This window comes from Ostrinia furnacalis, unplaced genomic scaffold, assembly GCF_004193835.3.
Source record: "Ostrinia furnacalis isolate ACB-3 unplaced genomic scaffold, ASM419383v2 OfSCF1006, whole genome shotgun sequence".
Lineage (NCBI taxonomy): Eukaryota > Metazoa > Arthropoda > Insecta > Lepidoptera > Crambidae > Ostrinia > Ostrinia furnacalis.
The window spans coordinates 294,250-313,359 of record NW_021131245.1 but is presented as its reverse complement, the minus strand read 5'-3'; the positions used below and the strand labels follow the sequence as shown (position 1 = coordinate 313,359).

At 36.5% G+C, this 19,110-nt stretch overlaps 4 protein-coding genes across 4 annotated transcripts; 2 read left to right on the top strand and 2 right to left on the bottom strand.

The window, feature by feature from the left end:
- The first annotated feature begins 237 nt into the window (after positions 1-237).
- Positions 238-5,915, top strand: Sas-4 (spindle assembly abnormal 4). Its single transcript, XM_028301867.1, has 3 exons — positions 238-3,608; positions 4,018-4,222; positions 5,404-5,915. Exons 1-3 carry the CDS (start codon positions 373-375, stop codon positions 5,533-5,535), a joined length of 3,573 nt encoding a protein of 1,190 aa, XP_028157668.1. The 5' UTR covers positions 238-372; the 3' UTR covers positions 5,536-5,915.
- Positions 5,916-6,226: 311 nt separating this feature from the next.
- mRpL44 (mitochondrial ribosomal protein L44) lies at positions 6,227-8,054 on the bottom strand. The gene is made up of 6 exons (XM_028301868.1): positions 7,892-8,054; positions 7,532-7,810; positions 7,235-7,395; positions 6,941-7,067; positions 6,661-6,834; positions 6,227-6,433 (listed from the first exon to the last, which is right to left on the bottom strand). Exons 1-6 carry the CDS (start codon positions 7,968-7,970, stop codon positions 6,276-6,278), a joined length of 978 nt encoding a protein of 325 aa, XP_028157669.1. The 5' UTR covers positions 7,971-8,054; the 3' UTR covers positions 6,227-6,275.
- Positions 8,055-9,767: 1,713 nt separating this feature from the next.
- On the bottom strand, positions 9,768-15,751 carry LOC114350916 (uncharacterized). The gene is made up of 13 exons (XM_028301883.1): positions 15,574-15,751; positions 15,284-15,495; positions 14,391-15,205; positions 14,207-14,272; positions 14,052-14,135; positions 12,992-13,955; positions 12,837-12,910; positions 12,646-12,728; positions 12,351-12,523; positions 12,080-12,138; positions 10,857-11,941; positions 10,216-10,478; positions 9,768-9,965 (listed from the first exon to the last, which is right to left on the bottom strand). The coding sequence occupies exons 1-13, from the start codon at positions 15,605-15,607 to the stop codon at positions 9,828-9,830; spliced, it is 4,050 nt and encodes a 1,349-aa protein (XP_028157684.1). The 5' UTR covers positions 15,608-15,751; the 3' UTR covers positions 9,768-9,827.
- An 89-nt stretch (positions 15,752-15,840) lies between these two features.
- Positions 15,841-17,486, top strand: LOC114350924 (uncharacterized). The gene is made up of 3 exons (XM_028301891.1): positions 15,841-16,178; positions 16,570-16,669; positions 17,386-17,486. Exons 1-3 carry the CDS (start codon positions 15,975-15,977, stop codon positions 17,469-17,471), a joined length of 390 nt encoding a protein of 129 aa, XP_028157692.1. The 5' UTR covers positions 15,841-15,974; the 3' UTR covers positions 17,472-17,486.
- The last annotated feature ends 1,624 nt before the right edge of the window (positions 17,487-19,110 follow it).

Sequence of the window (19,110 nt, the reverse complement as noted above, 5' to 3'; positions counted from 1 at the left end):
ACCATTATTCTGCGCTTGTGATTTGTAATTGTCTGGATTGTAGACGTTAAAAGTTACCGTAATCGGGGCTCTGATTATGTTTTTAACTCTCAGACTTCTCAGACGCTCATGTGCCTTTACCAAAAGTAATTTTATTCTTTATATCAAATTTTGAATAATAACGTTACTGGTTACTTTTATTCCTCGCCGACCCAAACACAAATATTTAAAAAAAAAATTTGACACTGACATCACAAATGTCAGCCAGTCAGTTTTTGAAAAATCTGCGCCGTTTTTGTGAATTGTATTATTATTTTTGTTAAACTAAATTTATTTCCAAAATTTACTTATTTAGATTCAGTATTAAATGTTTACGTGCTTCAAAACACTACCATGGATCAATCGTACTCGGAAAGCGATGTTTCGCTGTCTCCTTCCCAACTACTGGAGCGATTACAAGTGTTACGGCAACTGCAACTGTTACAACGAGGGAAGCTTCAAAAACAACGCTTGGAATACCAAGAGACATCAGAAACTTCGTCCAGTGTAACTGAGATTGTTAGTCATTTTAGTAACAGCACAAGTTATAATACATTTCGCAGTTTACTTGAGTCTGCTCATGATTCTTCCACTGATGGTACACCTCGGCTGGCGACCAGAGGAATATCGCAAAAGGTGAAAGAACGAGACTTAATCGAAGGTGTATCAATGTTAAATTTGTCACAAGAATCAGAGTTCATTGTTAATTCCCCTGTGTCCTCCAGAAGTCGAAAGTCAGTATTGTCTAGAAACGAGGATATCATCTCACCACGCAGCAATGTCGTTGAACAAAATTCGCTCTCGAAAAAACATATTGCTCTGGATGATATGCCCATACTATCACCTAAAAAAGACTTTGAAGCACTGCTGATGGAGAAACTTCAGGTTGAAAAAACTGTGGCTAAAGCCAAAAGCCCCCAGCAAACAAATAAATACAAAAATAAGGCTAAAAAGCCGTTCCTCAGGAAAGGAGAAGGTATGTCCCGTTTTGGTTTACAAAAGAAGGACTTGGTGATCCAGAACACAAAAGCCTTGCCATGGCGTAGACAAAGTCTTGAAAATAAAAATGTACAGTCTCCATTAAGAAAAGAAATAAATAAACTACCAAAAAGTAAAGATAATAAAGCTAACATTGAAATAATAGTTACAAAACCTCAATCAGTAGATAAAAATAAAGAGGAACTAAAAGAATCCAAAAACAACTCTGAAATAACCAACACAACAAATGAGAAACCCAATAATCATAATTTGTCTGAAAATGTTGAAAGTGCATTACGGCAGCTTATGCAAAAACCACTTACACTTCCAACTGGCAAGCATCCATTGAAGAATGGTAAAGGAAATACCTGGGCATCAGTTTTAAATAAAGAGCAAAATGATTTCCTTAAACAACTCAAGCAAAGTGATTATTACAAGAACTTTACTTCTCCAGCCAAAAGCATTGTATCTGATGTCAGCTGTGATGAGGCACTATGCAAGCTTTCACATGAAAGAGAAACAGCAGAGCAGAATATGTTTGACTTGCTTGAAAGCAAAGTTTCTCATGAAAGCTTCAGCTTAGAAAATTCTTTCTTCAACAAGTTTTTGAGAAAAAGCAAATTAGAATGTTCTGGTGAGAGCACACCACTTGTCATGCAACACTGCTTGGCAAACAACCCAGATTTGATGCACATTTATCCTAATCTTAATCGAAAAAGGAATCAGAATTCCCAAAGTGATGTTGAAACATGTAATAGCGAATGCGCCGATTGTTGTAGTGAAACATGCTCATCTGTATCCAGTTGTTGCTCTTGCAAAACCGTTGAAGAAACTAACAATACACACTGTACAGAAAATAATAAAAAAGAAGTTGGCCATAAAGGCAAAACTAAAACTACAGACAGAAAAGGAGCAAAAGAGGTTCCTCCTGATAATGATAAAGATAAAAATGATGCTGTCAATGCTAATGACAGTCTTCAATCAAATATGGTGGAAATGAATGCCAAATTAATTGCCACTAGTGAATTATTGAAAGACAGGTTGCGTGAATTGGAAGATGAAATAGAAACTTTTAGAAAAGAAAATGCAAATCTCACGAAAATGCGTGAAGAAATTGACATAGAAAGGCAAAAGTTCTATGAAGAAAAATCTATGTTTGAACAGAAATTCAATGAGGAGAAAATTATGTCTGAATATTACTTAGCTGAAGAAAAAGAAAAACTGACTAAGCAAAAGCAAATGTATGATAAGTATGTAAGAGAAATGAGGGGGCGTTTGAATAAAAAAGATAAAGATGAAGTGTTAAATTTGAGGAAAGAAATAAATGATCTCAAGGAAGAAATCAGAGTAAAAGATGCTAAGTCCACATCAACTATAGCCAGACTCCGAAATCAAATAAAACTAATGGAAAAAGAAAAGAAAGCTGCTGATGATGAAATAGAAAAATTAAAGAAGGAAAATCGACGAATACAGCATAGTAATGATATGACTAGAAGAATGACAAATATAAAATATTTAGAGCAAATAAACAAAAAACTTTCTAACATGACTGCTAAAGAGACTCGTTCAGAAGTAACCCTTGACTCTAATGCCAAATACAAAACATTTGAAATTGAAAGACAGAGTAGAAGTAGAAAAGTTCCATCAAATAATGCTGATAAAGTAATGAGAACCAGAGCTAAAAGTGTTCCAAATCTAAACGTAACATCAAGATATGCTAAATACTTTAGTCAAAGAGATGCAGGGAGTGACTTTGAAAGAAATAGAACAGTAAATATAGAGGCTTTGGATAAATATGATTACACATCTGATATTGACATTGAAAACGAAATACTAAATGATCGCGGTGATTCCATACAGTCTAAAGAAAATTCTGACCCTGAAGATGATAATAATTTAGAAAAGTTGTATATGGAAAGGTTTCATTCAGTTTCCCCTAAAAGTTCAAGGTCTAATATATCAAATCCAAGCACTAGTTACATTTCTATTAGCAATAATAACCCAGACACGTTTTTTATTTCGAAATCAAATTCAAACAGGGATTCTAGATCACCAAGCAACACTGTATCTCCTTTCAATAATTCTAACGAATCATTATCCAATAGATCTAAATCTTCATCAACTTTGAGTCACAGGTCAAGTGATCAGAGGTCACCAAGAGATTTCAATGATGACATTTACGTAAACAGAGATACTAGCAAAAACTTGGCTGCAACTTCTCGAAGTTCTAGCAAATCTCAGTCCAAGTCCCCTGTGTCAATTCTTACTAACAGATCAAGTGTACTAAAGCCTGAAACAGTAATACACAATGAAAACTACATGGGAAGATTACCGACTGTGTCGTCTAACCCTTCTTCAAGCAAATCTAGCTTGACCAAAACGAACTTGAACCCAATAGAGATAAAAAAGCCTGATGGTTCAAGGGAACTCCGCTTCCCAAACGGAAATGTAAAGTTTCTATCATCTGATGGGAAATACAGCAAGTTTGTTTACTACAATGGTGATGTCAAGGAGAACTTTTACACTGAAGGGCGCATCAAATATTTCTATGCGGATACGAAAACCTATCACACCACACATGCAGATGGGCTAGAAGTGCTGGAATTTATAGAGTAAGTGGACTTGTTTCTTAGTTTTTTAATGACACAAAATTACTTGTTTATTGGGTCTTTCTATTTTTTCATCCATTGGCCTCTGCTGGTCATTTACTTCCCTCAAGCAGTGCCAAAGAATACGAATTCCCTCTTTCTTATCTAGCCACTGCCAGCCATCTTCTTGAGATCGTTAATTTGTCCATCGATCAGGGCGTCTGAAACTACGCTTGCCTTGCCTTATCGCAAACCGGTTTTCTTCACTGTTCATTAATTCTCCGTCAGATATAGCTAGCTCAGCACTGGCTTGATCCCTTTTTGAGCTATTCTCAAATTACATTACTTTGATTGGTCTAGAGAAGACCTCGTTTCGCATAAGAACCTTCTGTAGCGCACATTATGGTTACTTATTCAGTGTTTTATATTCCAGTGGTCAAGTAGAAAAGCGCTACAAAGACGGCTCGACTGAGATCCGGCTTCCCAACGGTAGCGTCCGCTACTTTGACCCCAAGAATGAACACGTACGCGAGGAGTGGAGATTCCCCGATGGCGCCGCTCTCACAATCTCCGCGAGCGGAGAACAGCGTGTGGTGTTCAGCAATGGACAAGTCGAAGTGCATACCAAAGATCATAAGGTACCTACCTACTTCTTTTGGCTTTAAAGGCTTTGTATCAGTCAACGATAGTGTGTGAATTTTATTTATGAGCATTCGTTGGACTACCATTTATTATAAATGGGGCCGTCCATAAATTACGTCATCGATTTTTTCAGATTTTAGACCCCCCCCCCTACAATCATCCTATCGTCATNATTTAGCAAAGCAACTTATTGCAAACTTTTAATTCGCAAATGTTGTTTTTGGCATATTATTGTTTAGCAAATTATTGTTTGGCAAAGTATGGTTTGCCAAATGTTTCATTAGGCAAAAATATTTCACGATAAACTATTTACAAAATAATTTGATTGGTGCATAGTAGAATGGATACAAATTAGCTTATGGTTATTATTTTGTTTAGTGGGTAGTTAATATAAAATTTGTTCTACATTAATTTCCTTATTTCATTCTTTTTATCGAAATTTCCAAATGATTCATTAACAATAGAGGTGGTTCTAGCGCTCGGCGGCCGCTGCCGCGGCACGCTTCGCTCGCCTTCGCGCATTAAGGGTCACTGTTCTAACCTAACCTAACCTACTTTTTTCTGTAATACCTACTTTTTGCAACCATATTATTTCCTGCAATGTTTTATATTAAATTCTTGTGAAAACCATGATCATGTGCCTTATACTTTGATTTGTGGGTAACGGTGGGTAAGTATGTTGAGTGTCAATTTGACCAAACAAATTATTTGGGATATAATATTTGGCAACATAAAACATTTGCTATATAAACATTTGCCAAGTAAAATTTGGCCAAATGATAATTTGACCAAATGAATTAGTTGCGAAAAGTACAGTTGCTAAAAGTTCATTTGGGAAATGAAACTTTGGCGATAAGTTGTTTGCGAAGTGAAATTTGGCGAAAAGTAATTTGGCCAAACGGAAGGATACCGGACGGCCCCAATGCTGGTTCATTCAACTTTTTTAGGTCCTCATTAAAATCATCAAGCCGAATTTTACAAATCTGCATCATTGTCTTACATATTTTACCAAATCTGATGACAACTGATGAACTGAGTAACTTAATAATTGAAGTTATTTGCTCATGGTGTTAGGTGTATGATGTATAATTTTCTTCTACTTGAAGTTCTTTGCTAGTGTTGTATGATGTATCTTTTTCTTCTCACAATCTACAAAATACACTCCATTTCTTCACAGCGGCGCGAATTCCCCGATGGAACAGTGAAACTGGTCTACAACGATGGCACCTCGGAAACTCGCTACGCGTCAGGACGCGTGCGCATCAAGGACAAACACGGCAACGTCATCATGGACTCAGCTACTGGATGAGAGTCCACAGTTCTGCGAATGGTGAGGCAGCCTACATAGGTAAGGGACTGGTAGCAGTACTGTAACAGCAGGTCTCGTATTGTTCGTATTTCTAGAAGTTTTTTCTTACTCTTTTCTGAACCACGCCCCAAAATTAGGCTCGTATATGGAACATCCTGTATAAGTTGTGATAAATTAAACCCCTTCTGCAGTTAGTGGCTAACAAAATGAAAATAAAGTCTTATGTTAATTAAATTATTATTCTCTGCAAAGTATGGTCACTTCAAGACCAGGATTATCTTACATGGCCAGCTGTAGTATACAATGTTACTGTCATAATATAAATGCATGCAGCTTAGTAATAGTAGCAGCTTTTCAAAATGCAACATCCAATAAAAACAGTGCATGATTGTAAATATAAAAACTTCATAAGATTATTAATTAAATAAACTAAATGAATTTGTTGTAAAAGTTGGTTTCTATTTGTAGTTAGTGATTGTTGTTAAAATATACAAACTGTAAATGCCAGGCTGTTAAATTGTTTGGAAATATTTTAAAATACTGGTGCACAAATTGACAATAACCTAATAAATACTATTATTATAAGACTGTAATTTTATATGGCGAATTTATTTGATAAGGAAAAGTATTTAGTAAAGAATGTTATGTACTTGTAATTTGATATTCTATTGATTAAAATAAAACTTTAAAATTACACAATAAACTATTTTATTTCTAATTTTAATGTAATATTACACTGATTAACTTGCAGATATTTGACTTCTTGTTTGTGCATTGCGTTTCGGTATTCCGTCAAGTTTGAAATTAATTGGTTTCATGTGGTCTTCTGTGCCAAATATTTTCTTTAGCGCTTCTCTTGCTGCCATTTCCTTTGCAGTAGCAACAGTTTCCCCAAAACCTGCAACATTTTATAGTATTTAAAAGTAGAATATAGTAATTTAAATGATTGTGCATGTATTGCTTACTCTAGATTCTAGAACAAGTTTAATGCTTAACTATTTAATCTTTAAAAGACAGATTGTGACAAAAATAAATTGACTCAAATGTTAGAACAAGTGCCATTTTAGAAATTATTTGTCTTGGCATAAGGAAACAGATTTATGGGGCATAAAAACTTTGTTTTACCTGAGGATATCATCTGTTTATCCACATAGAGCCCTACTCTGAAACAAGCTAAAAGTGTGTTCTTTCCCGTTTCTCCAATAAGGCGGGGTTCGACAGTGTTGTTGTCTTTGGCCAGTAGGCCAGTGAGCATGCCCCAAGGATCTTCTATTGACCAGTACTCATTCACATCTTTGCCTGAAATATACCATACAATTTATGTTAGAAACAATCAAATTAATAAATGTCGCTTCATTTTCTTGAGATTACTGATGTGGTAGTAAACAAATATGCATAAAATTACCTTGCAATTGCGTTATAACGAAGTCCCTTACGAAATGTGCAGCACTAACTTCACCTGATGACCGCAGTAATGCACCGACAATGGCTTTGAAGGCATTTGCTAGAATAAGATTATCCACTGGATATTCCTGAAAATATTGCAAGGATTAACAGTTTATCAAATCCATTAACAAATTGTTTGCTTATAAAAGTTTAAGGAAATAATCTGCAGAGTGTACTGGATGAATTGTGACTACAACTTATTATGTTGTAATGTTTAGTACTTTAGTCATAGAAACTCAATCTACAAACTTACAGCAGCCAATATCATGTCCTTAGTGCCGAGATGAGATGACACGTGGGCCAGGGTGCTCTCACTGGTCAGGTGCTGACTTACACCAGCCACTCCTTCTAGAGGAAACTTGGGCAGGGCAGTTTCCAGGTACAACTGGATGTATTCCTTGATGAATTTCTCACCTGTAAAAAATATTTAGAGAAAATTGTTATATCTTTCTGAAAGTAATTTTCTGAAATCCTGATAAATAGTAAGCTAATGGAAAACATCGGCATCATAACGAGGAATATTTTATCTCTTACTAGACGAGTCTATTACCTTCTTCAGCTAACTGCCTATTATCTTTAACTTTGATATCAATATCCATTTCTTTCTGCTTCAATTCTTCTTTGATGACGTATGACCTGTCTGTAAATGCTTCTAGCAGTAAATCTGAATCGAAGTCCTCATTGAGCCGCTTTCCGAAGGCATACAGTTCAGCTTCCAGGTTCCATTCCAAAAACGTATTTCGCGGGTTCTGTTTCTTTCCTCCGAGCTTGTCTTCTCTCCTTTTCAACTTTCGTAAAGTCGGTGCTACCCATCGACTTATATTTTGACCTGTAATTATTCGTATTATGAATATTTGTCATAAAATTAATTCATAAACCGTTTACATGCCTACTAAAACCTAAAACTTACTTTGAATTGTGATGGGTACAACTTGTCTCACTTTGGAAATTAAAGGCACAAAACGTGTTACCAAAGCTATTTTATTCATTTTGTTACTTTATTTTACGAATTTATACAAAAAATAGGAATTGTTTTTGCATCTTACGAGCATCTGTCAAAAAGATTTTGAGGTTAAGTATTTTTTTAATATGTTACCAGCAATAATTTTGAATTTCTACTATTTTGTAGAGCTAACAAATATCGTTATTATAACGTTATTGAAATGGAATTAGTTTCGAGGGAAAAGGCATAGATGTATCCTACTAATATTATACATAAATGCGAAAGTTTGAATGTCTGGATGTTTGTTGCTCTTTCACACAAAAACTACTGAACGGATTTTGATGAAACTTTAATGTGTTATTATTTTAGCCCAGAATAACACATACAGGGTGGAAACGATAAGTGATCTCATTCGATTATTTCTAAACTGTACAAGATATCGAAAAACTGATTACTGATCCTGAAAGTGCTTCACGAGCTCTTTCAAACGATATCAGTAATAGGTTACAGAATTAACTGGATCCATCCGAAAATTCAATATTTTTAGCCTCCATACTAAATGTATGCCACAATGCCAGCCACACAATATTAGAAGTGCTAATTTTTTTATTTCAAATAATAAACACTTAAAATTAACTCGTAAATTGCATTCTTATTTAAAAATATTTATGGAAAACATTGGTTTTAGGCTTTACTTGCTAAAATATTATCAAGACATGAGTGCCATGACTGTGGCAGTACTAAATGTATGGTATTTTATAACTTATTATTGGTACCGTTGGATAGAACTCGAGGAGCACTTTCAGGATCAGTAACCAGTTTTTGAATATCTTGTATAGTTTTTAATATAATGTGGTTTTACTAAATGTATGGAGGCTGGAAACATTGAATTTTCAGATAGATCCAGTTTATTTTGTAACCTATTATTGATACCATTGGATAGAGCTCGTGAAGCACTTTCAGGATCAGTAACCAATTTTTGGATATCTGGTATAGTTTAGAAATAATCGAGTGAGATCACTTATCGTTTCCACCCTGTATATGTGACAAGCTAAATTTCACGCGGGTGAAGCCGCGGGCAAAAGCTAGTTTCCGCATATAATAAAAGAAACATGACCTTAATATGTTGTTGTTTACCGTTTACTTGTTGCTGCTTGCATTAGTCAGGTACAGTGGGCCACAGTTCCAGCTACCCATTCCCGATCTTTATTGGTTTTTCTCATCAAATGGTAATTCTTTGCCCTTTTGTACCCTTTGCACCACCGGNGTATATTAATGAATGAGTATCATACGTTGGAACTGTGTACAGTCAATAGCAAAGTCGGTGATTAGAATCGGAAATTCAATACCGATGAACGATATTCGCGTATCGCGTCTGTCTACCGTCCGTGTGGCGTTGAAGTGATTTTATTAAAGTAGGGGATTGTAAAATATCATGGGATTCGCTACTTATTAAAGCTGCTGTCAAATTCATCTTCGCCTGTTGCTATTAACTGTACTAGTTACATACTTATTTTAGTTAAACGCTCCTAAAAACGGATTTTAATGAAATTTTATTATGCTTTACATCCGTAAGGAAATATCAAATAACTACGCCCATTATTATGACTACACTTGCACTCTACAATCCATTTTCTCTATTCTTCGAGAACGCTAGCAGTGGTTGTTTGCCACCATAATCGCTATCATTACATTAANTGCACTAAATTCCCTACTATAATAAAAGGTATTATAAGTATAATTATTTAATTTTATAAACTTGTACAAAACTACAAAAACAAAACAAACGAAAATAAAGAGAAAATCAAAAAGATTTCTTCTTTTATAAAAAATAGGTGTAAGCTATAAGTAGTGCGTTCTGTATATTGAAATTGTAGACTGTACAGACGCTGTTGAGTTCTTCTTAACTCTTGCGAATCGTCAAAAACTCTCGTACGGAATTGAAGAAGCCTCTTTTCATCTTGCTGTTCACTGGGTATACACTGTGATTACTGTAGAATGACGCTGACGTATCGTATATTGAAGAACTCACTTCTATTGCCTGCGAAATAATCAATCAGTTCACATAATACATCATAATTATAAAAGAACTTTCTATGCTTAATATGCTTCTCACAGTTAATTGAGTTAATTGAAAAAAAGGGTTAAAATAATTTAGTCTTCCTCGAGAACCATTCAAATTAGGTAAGAAGAAAAAGCAATTCCTAAAGCGTTTTCTTATCAACACACTCTATTATATTTTTGACTGTGTTGTTTCGGTCCTACACAGACATTGGTAACACTATGCTTACCCCCAAAGAAGTGCTGATGTGATAGGAATCTATGGAGCTGTTGATGGATGGCTCTTTGACAGGGAGGTTGACTATTTCATTCAGCTCCGAGGCTCTGGCCGACCGCATAACCAAGCACGACATTAGCCTCCTTAAGAAAGGCTTCTTCTGCTTCGACTCCTGAGCCATGATGAGGGGCTTTGGAGAAATCATCACGTTGTTGTCTTCAGAGCAAAGCGAATAAACTGACGTGCCTAGGTTCGGAGTTGGGCACTTTCTATGTCCTGAAAGTTAAATACGACTTGGTATACAAAGAATGGGTTGTTCCCTCATGGTTCTCCTGGTTTAGAAGACTGAGTTTCCACGATTTCCTACTGAAAGCAAAGATCTTTATAGTATGAGCATAACAGACTCTCGTGAACCTGCTTTGTCTCTCTGATACTAATTTCACAACTTAAATCTACTTTGAAGCTAGTGAGTAGGTATGTAGGTAATTATTGTAATTTATTATAAACGCATATTACGTAATAATATTCATTGCTCTTTTGAAACTAACTAAGGATTATGACTTTGATGTGTTCTTTCTTAGGTTATATCTTTTTGTATGGATAATTTAAGATATTGTGTAAATCATTAAAATAAGCGAGTACTTGAGTAGTTACCATTAAAAATTGTATGTATGGAGTGAGATTCTTTTTGGTCCAGCGGCGGGGGACACGTTGAGCCAGCCTCCACCTTGGTAGATGAGAAGGTCACGCGTTTCATATAAGACATACTCGCGTACTGAATCTCCATTGACGACATCGCCTGCCGCGGCGTCACGTCCTTCTGTTCATTGTTATCCTTTTCTTCCGTTGTAAACAGAACCATAGTATTTCTACTTTGTTTCTTCATTGATCGAGCTTTAGATTTATGCGACAAAGTGCTCTTAGCATTCATCGCCAACTCTTTCTTATTAGTTTGACTCTGCTTATCATAATGCAACGGCTGCCCTGGATTGGTTTTCCGTCTTACATCACCAACAGACACTAAACTGGTCTTGCAAATGCATTTCTTGCGCTTGTAGTCTCGACCAGTCTTGTTGGCTATTGTGCTCTCTATTGTCCTTTTTACTTTGTCGTACTGCTTCCGCGATAATATTATCGGTTTTTGCTTAGAGAATTGCTCCACTTGCAGAAACACTTGTATATTACGATTGAGTATCAGCTGCTGGTAGAGTGAAGTTCGTTGCACTTGGGTTTCATATTGTGTGCCCGTGCTGTTAGCTCTAGACTTTCTAATAGATTTCGACGATTTGTGGGTCTTCCTTGATATTTTGTCTACTACCGGACTCGGAGGTTCTTCCACCGGACTCGGAGATTCCTCTACCGGACTAGGAGGTTCTTCCACCGGACTTGGACTCTCCTCTACTGGACTGGGGCTTTCTGGAGGCGGACTAGGCGACTCTTCCGGACTAGGACTCGGGGGAACATTCTCTTCTGGAGATGCAGAATCACTTGAACCTGGTTGTTGCTGAGCAACTTCTTTATCGATTTGGCTGGATGTAGCGTGGACCTTTTTGCTGCTTTGACTAGGAACTCTTTGAGATGCAGGATGAATACTTTTTGGTTTCGGTTGGGGCTCCTGATAGGTTTGTGGTTTTGCTTCATTGCTTTCGCTACTACAGAATCTTCGTATGTCACAGCAAACACACGGTGGTTCTTCAGGCATTTCCATAATGTTAATACCGGTAACTATTTTCTTTTGCCTGCAAAAAAATTGCATACTTATTTTATTTCGTATTTATAACGAAATCGTTTATTATTTCTACAACATTTACAATAATAAATTATAAGTGGTTATTTTTTGGTGCTAAAACAAAAATAAATAAAGAAAATATGATCACGTTTTTCCATAGAAATAGTGTAGAGGAACAGCAAACTTATTTTCTTCAAGTTTAAGGCCCTAGAAAATTAAAATAAATTAAATACAAAACGCAAAACAAAGATAGAGCATCAGTTAATATTATGCTTCATTCACACGAAAAGCTTACAATGATCTGGACATCACAATTGTACTATACAATGTAGGATCCGTGCGTTCATTGTTAGGTAGTTCATAGTAACGGGCGTGTTTAAAATGAACAGGAAAAATGCGTATTAAGCAGTTTTATTTACACCCCTATAAGCTTCGCATGTGCTTGACGTTGCATTCATCAGACATGAAAAACTGACCTGATTAACTGCACTGTGGATACCTTTATCAACACCAAGAAGTGCCCTTATTTCCTTATCCCTCTTTATTGGATCTGCTATGGTGCAACTGTCTCCTCTATAATGTTTGATGGGAGCTAAAAGAACGAAATTAATATCTAAATTATTTATTGATTACCTACTAGTTTTTGTTTGATAGTCATAGATTCAACATCATATTACAAAGTCCTCATGGACCTCATGAAAGGTTGATATGCACCTGAAAACTGACCACTATCATCATCAATTTTGGATTTTTGATTATGTGTCACAGTGTGTTCCACAGGTGGCTTGTAATCGCGTCTGCAAAGATGAAAATCATCAATTAATTTTAAGTGCGAAAATACTTTGAATTCCGCTTTAAAGTTATTAAAATATCCGGCGATAAAAAAAGTCAAAAATAAAATCTACCTGTGAGATATTTCAATACTATCTCTTACAAGTAATCTTGAAAAGGTTTTTTTTATTTTCTGGTCGTCTTTCTGCTGAAAATAAAATTGCAAATGTTTCGTATAATTTTCGATAAAATTTTAAAATGTAAACATGAACATTTTCGAGAAAGTTACCTGGTTTTTGGATCGCACTGGCGATGTTCTTCTCTTTCGTTCATCGTTGACTAGCAATAGGTTTTTCATCGTGGGAGATGAAGCTTTATCATCCTCTGTTTTTCTTTTGATAGAGCAGGCAGGGCCTTTAACAGTTTTCCTAAACTTTAAATCAGTCGTACTATTTTCGTGTTGAAATAAAACATCGTAGAGTTCTTTGTCGCCATCTATATTGATTGTAACTTTTGAAGGATCACTTTTTGGAAATCTACGTTTGGTTTCCCCATTCTCATTATTCAGGTAATCTGTTAACTTTTTTGTATAGCTATCGACTAAAATTTTCTTCGTTACATTGTGATCTGTATTTATTCCTTTAGTTTCTTTAGAGCTATTTATTTGAGCAAAGCCGTACTTTTGCCTGCTTTTGGAAAAATCTGCTTTGTTATTGGTTCTTTCATTATTGATTCTGTTTTGTTGAATTGGCCTGTTGATGGATGGTGAAACTTCACGCCCTGGACTAGCTTTTCTTGTGTTGGTTCTTAAGACTCTGGCTTCAGCTACATTATGCTTGTTTGTGTTTCTGTTCTGAGGCGAAGGTGAACGGCTCCTTGATCTCGAGCATTTACTGTCAACCTTTTTCTCATTGTTCTGTCGTGTTCCACTGCTGGGACGTTGAGAGCTATGTCCGAAGACACTTGGTTTGCGCGGCGACGAATATTTACCATCATCTTGGTAATTTTTCACAATTTTCACATTATCACAACAATCTTGCATTGGATACACAGATATTATAACCAGAGGGCTTTGGCAGTCTTTGACAGAGTTGGAATCGGTATCGCTGTCCGTGAGATTTGCACAATTAGTGTCGATGTTAGTTCGACAGCATTGTATTATTTCGTCCTTGTGTGGAAATGTATTTTTACAAACAGGAACATCTCTTGTTTTACCAGTATTCAAATTCACTTGAGTAGCTTGCGATTCTTTGCTATAATAAAATCAATTCAAGGTAAATTAACAATAATCGTAAGAAAATCACAGTACCCATTAATCGGTTATTTCTTTCTGCAGTGTTTATACTAACTTTTGCATAATCGTTGGTTTCGGAGACATTTCCCATTTGTTTTCATGTTGAAGATCTGCTTGTATGTTGAAGTCTCTTTTTTGCCTATAGGATTAATAATTATTAATTAATTAAGGAAATGAGAGTAGTTGTTTGTATGAATTGATGATACCTACGTGGAACATGTAGCAGCGTTGTAGCATCGCGTCAAACAAGTATTTTGGTTGCAGAAGTTGAAAGATCTGTAAAAATATTGAACGAATTGGTGAGCTAGTCGTTAATATCAAGTTGTACCTACTACATTACTATGGAGATCATAAATTAGAAGTAAATGTAATCAACAAACAATTATTTTCTTACTTTCGTTCTTCCTGACATACATGGGGCGAAGTTTGTTGAACTGTGGCGAAGTCCGACGTAGCTGCAACCAGATCAAACCATCTATGAGCTAGTATGACTATAACAGGAATATTGATAATAAGATTAAACTTACCAGGTTTATCATGAACAGTAGCAGCGCACCTCAACACATATCTATCATCTTCAGTCATCCCTAGATGTCCGGTGACTCGAACATGATTCTTCCCAGCTGCATCTGACGCTGCAGCTTCTCGAGGCGAATAAAAACATTTGCAATCTCGGAACCTTTCGGAGTCACGGACTGCATTGGGACACCTGCACTCTTCAAACCGTTCGTTCCCCGTCCTTGAGAACATCAAATAATCGTCTATATTGTTAGGTTTTCCTATTCGTAACGTATCTTTCTCTCTGTCCATGTTCAAAGAGTCCAGCACCAATTTCAGACTTGATAGCTGTTCTAGTGGTATTACTTCATCTTTCAGGCTGTTTTTGGAGCGTGTATTCGCAAATTTAGCACTCCCAGTTGTTTTGATTTCGTACACCTTTTCTCTTTTACGACCTTTTACAACAAGGTAGACGTTCTTCGTCTGTATAGAGTTCTCTTGGTTGGATACTGTTGTGTGGATTCTCTTAGGGAGGTTTAGTCGTCTTTTTATGGCATTAGAAGCTTGAGTCTGGGAGGTTTTTGGTATTACCGTCACTTTGATCAATGGTTTCTCCTTTGAGTTAGGCAAGTGAGTAGGGAAAGTGCTGGGGTTTTGAAGTCGAGGGCCTAACAAATTTGAGTAACTCAACACTGAATATTGTTGAAGAATCTGTAAAAGTTAAGGTATTAAGTTATCTATTCTACTTAAAAAAGTTTGGTTACACTTCATATTAGGCAATGTTTTCACCTCTCGTTCCGTGGTTTTCTTCAAAATAAGCGAAGTCGACGATTCGGCAGTTCTGGGTTTAGATTGTGGATATTGGCAATCTTTAGAAATCTGTTTGCGAAATTCTTTTAAAACTTTTATATTATTAGTATGACTGTCTAATTTTACTGCCGTGCCTCTGTTTGAGTTCCTGGTAACTCTTTTCACTGGCGGTCTCAGAAAATCCAGTGATTCTAAAAACACACACAACAAAAATAAAAAAAATGTTCGAAATATACGAAAATAAACAAACATACAATTTCAGATCTAACCTATTAACTCTGAATCGACACTGCTGTAATCCATTTCGATAATTTTGTGTTTTTATAAAATAAAAATACCGCGACAAAAATACGACATGACTCCAATTTTGTCATTGACAAAGGTGACATGAGACAGGCTGACACTGACTTTTTTAATTATTTTTAACGAATTGCTATTGTATCGCAACCTGCATAGTAGTTAGGTATAACCTTTTTACCGTAAAAGATCTTATCTATGAATTTAGCTGCGGCTGCTACATTATGTCAATTTGACATAATCTTTGTTGTGTAAACAAATTAGCATGTTCCGCGGAAATTGCTAGTGTTAACTTAATTTATGTTAATTACCTACTTTGTTTCTACCTAAAGCATGTGACATTACAATAAAAGGCTATTAAATAAATACCACAATGGCTCTTTTCCTTGAAGACCGTTTGAGAACCCAGATGGTGATCCCGGTTTCAAAGGGGACTTACTTCAACACAAACTGGACCCCGACTGAGGCGCCACTGTGCGCCTATGACATGCTCTACCACCCTCCTGATTACAATCCCAAGTCGGCTCGGTCTGATCGTCAGGAACCCAAGATTATAAGGAAAAATATCTGGCTCCAGGTATTATTTGATAAGGCATTAAGCAAATGTTTTCTAATAGATCGGGTTAGACCAGTGTTTCATATGTATGGGGACGCCGACGCCTGGGGGTCCGCGCGCATATTTACGTAGGGGTTCGCAACCACCTATGGACTATTTTTATAATCGTAAGTTAATGCCACCAAAAGTCTCGTCGGGTGTTTCTAATTAACTATCGAAGAATAACTTCCTTCATTCCATTTTTCGATTTATTGGCTTTTTTGTCACCCATTATCCATTATTTATATAGCTTTTTCGCGCAGTGGACTGATTTGATTTGGGCGTCAAACTGGTTCCCAACACCCTGATGGCGCCTACTTTTGATGAATCATCTTTCCCACCGCTGGGATCTTCTGTTTGTTACCGTTCACAGGAGGTACACAAAGGCATACCGTCGACAACACATTTCCGTCTAGGCCGCCCCAAATGGAAACCTATTGACCTGCCCACCAAGCAGTATGTGAGAGCTCAGGGTAAGTAAAAAAAAAAAATATTCGTTCAATCAATATTATTTTTATAAAATTCTAAATAATATTAAAATTATCCAGGAAGGCGTATGTAGAGTCCTGTAAGGTTTGATTTTAGGGAACAAAGAAATACCACCAACGCAATTAGGGCAGCGTTTGACAAAACCATCATCAGCACTTCTTAAAGAATTTGCCATATTGAATGCGTTCTGCGGTAATCGGTCAGGTTAAAGTGCAGAACAACAGAGAAAATTTCACAGCGTGCTATGGAGAGGGCTATGCTCGGAGTTTCTCTACGAGATCGAATCAGAAATGAAGAGAACCGTAAACGAACTAAAGTCGCTGACATAGCCCAACGGATTAGTAAGCTGAAGTGGCAATGGGCAGGGCATAACAGTACGCAGAACTGACGACCGATGGGGCAGCAAGTTTCTGGAGTGGAGGCCACGTACCGGAAAGCGCAGCGTAGGACGTCCAGCCACAAGATGGACCGACGACCTCATAAAGGTAGTGGGAAGGCGCTGGATGCAGGCCGCCATCAACCGGCCATTGTAGAAATCATTGGGGGAGACCTATGTTCAGCAGTGGACGTCCTATGGCTGAAATGATCATGATGAAAGTGCAGAACGCATCCAATGTGATCGATTTATCAGGCAACCTCTATTTACTTATTAAAGAAGATTTTAAGAAATTTCGAACCTAATAAGATCTTTTTCTTGCAGTCAAAAATGAAAACCCCCACATGAGGATCTACAATGTGCTGGAATGGGCGGTACTCCTCAACGAAGGAAAACCTCTATGTGAGTGACACGTGCTCATACTTCTTTCCAAAGTTGCTAGAAATTGTAAATAATTATACCTCAATAAAAGCAAATAAGATCATATTATTTATACGCGTTTTATTGTAGACTTTCTTAAACACTTGTCAAATATTTAAGCGGCAAACATAGTTTCTTCCTGATTACATGTTTATTTAAAAATGACTGGCAACAAATAATTAAACAATATTATAATACTAAAAGGACTATAGCACGACTTCTTCACTTTGATTAAAAATTATGTGTTTCTTATTTTAATAATTATAATTTAAATTATTGACATAGCCTAAAAATTATATCGATTCTATTGGACATTACATGTACCTAGTGTGTAGGTATATTCTTTAAGGAAAAACCGGAATAGATATCAGTAGGTACTTTAACCGGTATAAGGTGATCCGTCTGCTCGTTTGCCTCCTGTCACATAAAAAAAAACATAAGTAACATACCTGCAGAAGCAGCTTCAAAGACCTCACAATGAGGAAGCTCTTGGCCTGCGCCCCACCTGATGGAAAATTATCAGGCTGATGAAGGTAAAAGCCGTCTTCACCCGGACAGAGGAACTGGCTATCTGAACCTTTGCTTAATTATTTCACTGTCTTTAAGATTGCTGCAGTATTCTGCTCCATTTCCTTCGTAATTCCTATTTTCAGCCATTATCTTCCTGTCATTGTCGTTACAAGCTTCTTCTTTATTGATTTTGAATGCGTGACCATTTTTCACGATTTCTTCAAAACATCTGAAATAAGTAAATAACTTGTTCGGATGCAAGAATATCATACTTACCTACCTACATTAATTTTGTTTATACTGTAAATAACATTTACTTAAAAATACAAAAACATTATTTGTACAACTTAATTTAACACGGCCGTGCCCGTGCACGGTGAAAATGTCATGCCGATTCTAAAAGTTAATGGTTCGCGCATCCCAAATATTCGTAAAGACACTCTACACTTTTTTCACCTCAGTCCTTGGTCCGTTAAAACTTCGACGCTAATTACACAATAAATATTCACAATAATAGCAAATTGCACAAACCATTATCTTTTTTGGAAAACTTCACTGAATAAACGGCGCTTTATCATTGAAACCTGTCATTAGATTCCGCATACGTGATGCGACGGAAGTCAATTTAAGTGGCAGTTAGTGCCCTTCGTAAATTATCTTGGGACCTAATTTATGGAATTTATAATTTGGTAACCCTTCGTTTAGTGTTTTGTTATTACATAATGATTTGCACATGAGATTTTTGTGTGAAATTAGTTCTCGACTTAAAATATTTCCTCTGTCTGTTTACCAATTTATTCCCACATCATGGGACTGATAACTTCCTCCACTAACATAGGCTCCAGAACTTGAAACCACTTGAGATGGTACAGGTAGTACTGAAACAGATGAAGGTGGCTTTCAAGACACGAGTGAAAGGCATCTTATGGACAAGCTTGCATCATCAAAGAGCACATCCGCACCCTTCAAACTTGAGCTTAGGACAAACCCATTATGCCCCGTCAACACAAAAGGAAGAATGGGACATTCTCCTAATTATGTAAAATTCCCATAAAGTAAACTGGGGTGCTTTTGCTAGATACCCTTAGTGGCGCCTGGCCTACCTTGGCGGTGTGATAG

What these genes read in the sequence shown, in the direction of transcription:
- Sas-4 (XM_028301867.1), top strand. Translation starts at nt 373, where the DNA reads ATGGATCAATCGTACTCGGAAAGCGATGTTTCGCTGTCTCCTTCCCAA. An exon ending in GAAGTGCTGGAATTTATAGA is followed by an intron (nt 3,609 to 4,017) that starts GTAAGTGGACTT and finishes TTTATATTCCAG; the next exon opens with TGGTCAAGTAGAAAAGCGCT. An exon ending in TGCATACCAAAGATCATAAG is followed by an intron (nt 4,223 to 5,403) that starts GTACCTACCTAC and finishes ATTTCTTCACAG; the next exon opens with CGGCGCGAATTCCCCGATGG.
- mRpL44 (XM_028301868.1), bottom strand. Translation starts at nt 7,970, where the DNA reads ATGAATAAAATAGCTTTGGTAACACGTTTTGTGCCTTTAATTTCCAAA. An exon ending in TGTACCCATCACAATTCAAA is followed by an intron (nt 7,811 to 7,891) that starts GTAAGTTTTAGG and finishes GAATAATTACAG; the next exon opens with GTCAAAATATAAGTCGATGG. An exon ending in TAAACAGATGATATCCTCAG is followed by an intron (nt 6,434 to 6,660) that starts GTAAAACAAAGT and finishes AAAATGTTGCAG; the next exon opens with GTTTTGGGGAAACTGTTGCT.
- LOC114350916 (XM_028301883.1), bottom strand. Translation starts at nt 15,607, where the DNA reads ATGGATTACAGCAGTGTCGATTCAGAGTTAATAG. An exon ending in GTATGTCAGGAAGAACGAAA is followed by an intron (nt 14,273 to 14,390) that starts GTAAGAAAATAA and finishes ATATTTTTACAG; the next exon opens with ATCTTTCAACTTCTGCAACC. An exon ending in ACATCAGCACTTCTTTGGGG is followed by an intron (nt 9,966 to 10,215) that starts GTAAGCATAGTG and finishes ATTATTTCGCAG; the next exon opens with GCAATAGAAGTGAGTTCTTC.
- LOC114350924 (XM_028301891.1), top strand. Translation starts at nt 15,975, where the DNA reads ATGGCTCTTTTCCTTGAAGACCGTTTGAGAACCCAGATGGTGATCCCG. An exon ending in GGAAAAATATCTGGCTCCAG is followed by an intron (nt 16,179 to 16,569) that starts GTATTATTTGAT and finishes TACCGTTCACAG; the next exon opens with GAGGTACACAAAGGCATACC. An exon ending in GCAGTATGTGAGAGCTCAGG is followed by an intron (nt 16,670 to 17,385) that starts GTAAGTAAAAAA and finishes TTTTTCTTGCAG; the next exon opens with TCAAAAATGAAAACCCCCAC.